General features: G+C 26.4%; 5 protein-coding genes across 5 annotated transcripts in view; 3 read left to right on the forward strand and 2 right to left on the reverse strand.

The window, feature by feature from the left end:
- Nucleotides 1-29: 29 nt before the first annotated feature.
- ENU1_120440 (heat shock protein 70, putative) lies at nt 30-1,472 on the reverse strand (the record flags this gene model as incomplete). Its single annotated transcript, XM_008859811.1, has 1 exon — nt 30-1,472. A coding segment is annotated over one exon (1,443 nt), but the record flags the coding sequence as incomplete, so codon positions are not given.
- A 156-nt stretch (nt 1,473-1,628) lies between these two features.
- Nucleotides 1,629-2,384, forward strand: ENU1_120450 (U2 snRNP auxiliary factor small subunit, putative; the record flags this gene model as incomplete). The annotated part of the gene is made up of 1 exon (XM_008859812.1): nt 1,629-2,384. The coding sequence occupies one exon, from the start codon at nt 1,629-1,631 to the stop codon at nt 2,382-2,384; it is 756 nt and encodes a 251-aa protein (XP_008858034.1).
- Nucleotides 2,385-2,702: 318 nt separating this feature from the next.
- On the forward strand, nt 2,703-4,370 carry ENU1_120460 (hypothetical protein; the record flags this gene model as incomplete). Its single annotated transcript, XM_008859813.1, has 1 exon — nt 2,703-4,370. The coding sequence occupies one exon, from the start codon at nt 2,703-2,705 to the stop codon at nt 4,368-4,370; it is 1,668 nt and encodes a 555-aa protein (XP_008858035.1).
- Nucleotides 4,371-4,462: 92 nt separating this feature from the next.
- ENU1_120470 (scavenger mRNA decapping enzyme, putative) lies at nt 4,463-5,308 on the reverse strand (the record flags this gene model as incomplete). The annotated part of the gene is made up of 1 exon (XM_008859814.1): nt 4,463-5,308. One exon carries the CDS (start codon nt 5,306-5,308, stop codon nt 4,463-4,465), a length of 846 nt encoding a protein of 281 aa, XP_008858036.1.
- Nucleotides 5,309-5,498: 190 nt separating this feature from the next.
- ENU1_120480 (alcohol dehydrogenase, putative) overlaps nt 5,499-5,708 on the forward strand; it is a gene marked incomplete at its 3' end in the record, with an annotated part of 1,151 nt that continues 941 nt past the window's right edge. Inside the window, exon 1 of the mRNA XM_008859815.1 lies at nt 5,499-5,708. This exon is cut by the window's right edge and continues 941 nt beyond it.

Here is a 5,708-nt window from a genome sequence, read left to right on the forward strand (position 1 = left end):
TTATTCTCTGGTATTCCTCTAATAGTTACAGAATCAACAAACTCATCATTTTCTATATAAGAAGACATCCCTCTATAAATTGAATAAATCACAAATGTTTGATTTTGTTTCTCTGGGAGAAACTTCTTTATTGATGAATGAGGAAGTTTATCTCCAGCTTTGATAAAAGGGTCTAGTCTACCCCCTGATATCTCAAACCCAATATCAAACGGAACAGTTTCATATAAATTAAGATTTTTTATTTGGGTTTTATTTGATGCTTTAAGTGCTGCTCCTCTGGCTACAGATGTTCTGCAATTAAATCTAGGATCTGCCAGTTTTGTTGAACTAAATAATTTTGATATTTTTTCTCTGACAAAAGGAATTATACAACTTCCACCAACAGGAATAACCAAATCAACGTTGTTTTCATTAAGTTTTGCTCGAACCAAAACATTAAGAATACAATTAGTAAAGCTTTTCATTATGTCTACCTCATCACATCCTTTTTGAAATTCATCTTGACTGATGCTAATACCATAGACCATTTCATCATCTTCAATATCTATTAAATTTTCTAAATTTATATCAACATTGTCTTGCATTGATAATTCAATCTTAACTCTTTCAGATTCTTTTTTAAGAAGTGCTACTCTCTTACTTTTTATATTTGCTTGCTCTTTTGTATCTTTTTCGGTTCTCTCCCAATAATCTTTATTATCAACCACATCTAGTTCAATCATTTTTTGTTTAATTATATCTGAAATAACTCTATCAAAATCATTACCACCTAAATTTTGATCTCCACCATTGGACAAAACTTTAATACCATCTTTTTGAATAACACAACAACATACATCTAATGTTCCTCCTCCAAAGTCTATAACAACAACTCTTTTTCCTTCTTTAATTTGAAATTCATTTTGATACAGAAGAATGGTTGCAGAAGGTTCATTTATGATATTAACGTATTTAACTCCTGCCAACCTAACTGCCCTTTCAGTTGCAAGTCTTTGACTGTCATTGAAATTAACAGGTACTGTAACAACAACGTCTTCTATTATTGGGTTGCCTTGAGTTCCTTTTACAATATCCATTAATTTCCTTACTAAAAAACCAGAAACTTCTTCAGCAACAAAGACTTCATTCTCTTCAGTCAATGGATTATAAATCGAAAGTGCTGACATTCCATACTTTTCAACAACTTCAAAGGACCATAGTCCCTTTTCCCATTCCATAATCTCATCAACTTTTCTACCAACTAATCTTTTAGAGTCATATCCAACACAATGAGAGTGAATATTATTCTTTGCTGCTTCTCCTATAATAACCCCTAAACCATTCTTAACTTGTGAAAGAGAAATCCATGAAGGTAAATAGTCTTCATTATTCATTAGAAGTATTTTTGGTTCATTAACACCTTCAGTACAAGCAACATAACAACAAGTAGTTCCTAAATCAATTCCAACACTAACTACTTTTTGAGAAGACATTATTAAATGAATTTATCTTAAATGTTTTTAGCAGATGTTTCACTTTTTTTAATAAAAGTAAAACATCATTCTTTAAAAAATTAATAATTTAAAAACTCTGATAAAAAAATTAAAAAATTAAAAATTGTCAAAACGAAAAATAGTTTTTAGTTATTGATGGAAAGTCTCAATCTCTGTGAGTTCTTCTCTAAAGTTGGATCTTGTCGTCATGGAAATATTTGCGAGAAAGTTCATATCACTCCTCATTCAAGTGTAACCATTTTATTGCCACACGTTTGGCCAGCACAACAAGTAATCACACCTCAAGACCAAGAACAATATGAACACTTTTTTTTTGACCTATACACTCTCTGTTCAGGGTTTGGCAAGGTTGTCGATATGATTGTTTCAGAGAATCAAGCCTCTCATCTTAAAGGAAATGTTTTAGTTAAATTTGCTACTGAAGCTATGGCTGAAGAAGCAATAAAACATCTTCAAGGTCAGTTGTTTGGTTCGGTAGTATTAAACCCGAGTTATGTTGGAATTATTGATTTAAAAGAGTCAAGATGTAAACAACATGATATGGGTGTTTGTCCAAAACACAGTGGATGTAATTATCTTCATGTTTTACCAATTCCCAATCAATTTGCTTCACTTGAAAGTTATGGATATCCTTCTACTTTAGTTAAAAGAGAAAAACGTCTTTCTTGGGAAATGCCTCAATCACAACAAGAAAAAAATGATGAAAAACCTCGCCGAAGAGGCAGAAATAGAGAAAGAAGAAGGAGAGACAATGCCAGGGAATATAACCAAGAAAGGACGCCTATTGACTTAGAGTTTCAAAGAATGGATTATCAAGAACAGTGTTCATTAATTGGAACTTATCCACCACCTAATGTTCCTACATACACAGATATTTATAAAATGCCATAATAAATATTTTATTCTAGCAATTTCAATAATTTTAAAAAAAAATGTTAAGATTTAATAATAAGATTTTTATTAATTTTAAAACAAAAAGAAAAAAGAAGGGTTTTTCAAGAAAATTGACAAAAATTAATCTTCAATGATTATTTAATTAGTAAAAAAAAGATTTAAAGAAAGAATAAGATAGATAAATTAGAAATATTAATAAAATGAGAAAGGGTAAATATTGATAACAAATAATGAATGAAAGATGAAATGATAAGGGGAAGAAAATATAATAAATATTAACAAAAAAAATTAAAAAGAACTTCATAATATAGTAGAATGTCTCAAAAACAAATATATACTCCATTAACGCTACTATCAGATGAATCAGGAGATCTTGTACAAGGTGTTATTTATATATGGAATTTTATTAATGAGTTTAAAAAAGAAATTGAGATAGAAGATTCGTCATTTAAATCACTTGTAACAGCATTATATTATGAAGATATTTTAAAAGAAGATTGGACAACAATAAAGTTATATCGGTTTTTAATTCCTATAATATTTCATTCTCAAGAAATGTATTGGTTTGAAAGAATGGATATGCCAATTAATAAAGTAACTATACCAGGATTGTTATGTATTATATTAGAAAAAGAAGGATCAACATTTTCATTAAGTGCAATGGAATATATTAAATATTCTTATTTATCTTATATGATACAACCAAGAGTTAAAGTGTCAGTTATTGTTAAATTAATTCAAATATTTTTAAATACAAACATTGGTAAAGAAATAGTTAAACATAAATGTCAAACAAAAATTATAGGAATTGATAGAATGTGTAGATATTTTATGTGTATAAATAATTGTCTTATTATTGAAACAAGTGAGTTAAATTGGATGTTAGTTGATACTGAATTTAAAATGAATAATTTAATTCAATTTTATGGACAAAGTAAGAGTTTAAGAGAAATAGAATTAAGTAAACATTTAATAAAAATTAAAGGTACTTTACATTTAGAACAAAGTCTTTATCAAGAATTTGGTATTAGAACTTCTATGATTGAAGAGAATCAATGTAAATCAATTGATTATAAAAGTTATTCAAATCCAACTAATTTATTAACCTCAGAATCAATTACAGTAAAAGAAATAACAATTCAATTAATTCAAGAAGTTAGTGATTTCTTAGAAACATTAAAAAATAGTCTTGAAAAAAGACAAAAAAGAATTAAAGGAAGTTTAAATATTATTAATATTATTAGTGGATTAAAATTTATTCCTTCAAAAAATATAAATAATTTACTTCCATTTCTTAATACAACTCATTCAATTCTGTTAAAAATTATTCAAAAATTACCAATTTGTTATCAAGATGAGTTATATTATAAAAAAATTATTCAATGTGTTAATAAAAAATCATTAATGTATGCTACGGTATCATCAACTCAAGTTTTGTTTTATATGATTCAAAGGGTTGTTGATTTTAAACATGTTACAACACGGTTCGACCAATCTTCATATGAAGATATTAGTTTTTCTGACGTTGATTCTGAACTTGAAGAGTCTTCTCAAGAACCAATAGAATCGCTTACTAATATTGTTAATTCTGAAGAAAATAAAAATCCAACAACAAAACCTACTAAGACTAAAAATGATAATAAAATGGAAGAAGAAAATGTTGGAGCTGTTATAATTGAAGATGGTATAAGTGAAGAAAGTGATACTTCATTACAAGAATTTGAAAATGATGACAGTGATGAAGGATATGAAGAAGATGAAGAAGAAGAAGATGATGATGATACTGAAGATGAAATTAGTGATGATGGTAATGAAGAAGAAGAAGAAGATGATGATGATACTGAAGATGAAGATGATGATACTGAAGATGAAATTAGTGATGATACTTCTAGTGAATTAATTGGAAAAGGAAAAAAGGTTGTAAAAAGACTAAAAAGAAAAAATCAACGAGAAAGTAGTGATAGTTCTTCATCCTCATATTAATTTGAAGGTGATAATATTTCAATAGCAAAAACAAAGACAAAAAAAAAGAATTAAATTGTATCAATTTATTGTTTTGAATGATTATTAAAATTTTATTTTGTTTGATTAAATTTATCATATAATTGATGGGCTGTTCCAATAGAAATCATGATATTAGCTTTAGAATAATATAAATCATCTAATTCAATATTTTGAATAATTGTATCAAGTAGAATTGCTTTTCCAATTGAATTATTTCTAGCTAATGTAGGAAAATTAATACTTGTAAAATGGACATGAAAATGCCAAAAAGATGGATGATAATGGCAATAAATAACAATTTCTTCTTCTTTTAAACCAGTTACTGAATTTATATATTTTAATACTTCAAACCTCATCCGCTTTAATAAAGGAAGGTGACATTGACGTAAAGATCTAATAGAAAGAATAGATGGATCTTTAGAAAAACAAATACCATAAAATAAATTCATATCTTTCATATTCCATTTTACGTCAGGAACTAAAAAGAATCCATCACCTTTAAGTAAAGGTTTAGTGATATCATTTGAATAATCATTAATCCATTGTAAAGTTGAAGAAGGAATAGTGGAAATATAAGGAAGAGTATATTGTTGATATAATTCAGGTGTTTCTAAAAACAATTCATATTGTTGTTTTTTATATTTATTAATTTCTTGAATATTTTGTGGTTTCATTACATTAATTTCATAACTTGTTTGTTGGTTATTTAATTTTATTAATTTATTATATTTAATTGAACTTATAGTTTGTGTAATAATATCTTTATTTGGTTCTTTTTTAATTAATTGAATTAATTCATTTGCTTCATCAATTCCAATTTGTGATTTAACAATACAAAAAATACTTTGTTCATCTTTAAGAAGAGTAATTCCTTTAGAGTCTTTGAGGTCATTTAATACAATTATATTTTCAGTCATTATAAAACAAATAAGTTGATATGAAATTAAAAATTCTCATTAAAAAATCCTTCATAGGTTTTTTACAATTCAAAAAGAAAAAAGAATTTTACAATTTTATATTTTAATAATTAGTTTTTATATAAAATAAGGTTTTCTTTGTATTAAGAACTTGATTACTTATTATTTAAATTCCTCCTTTATTAATTTAATGAATAATTTCACATTTTATAATCCAGTTAGATTAATTTATGGAAAAGGTAGTTGTGAAGAAATCGTTAAACAACATCTTATTCCTGAAGATGCTAGAATTATGATGACATATGGTGGTGGGTCAATTAAAAAAAATGGAATTTATGATGAAGTATTAAAATATGTTAAACCACTAATAGAGTTTGGAGGAATAGAACCAAATCCATCA

Source organism: Entamoeba nuttalli (assembly GCF_000257125.1).
Source record: "Entamoeba nuttalli P19 unplaced genomic scaffold asmbl_5124, whole genome shotgun sequence".
NCBI classification, from domain to species: domain Eukaryota; phylum Evosea; order Mastigamoebida; family Endamoebidae; genus Entamoeba; species Entamoeba nuttalli.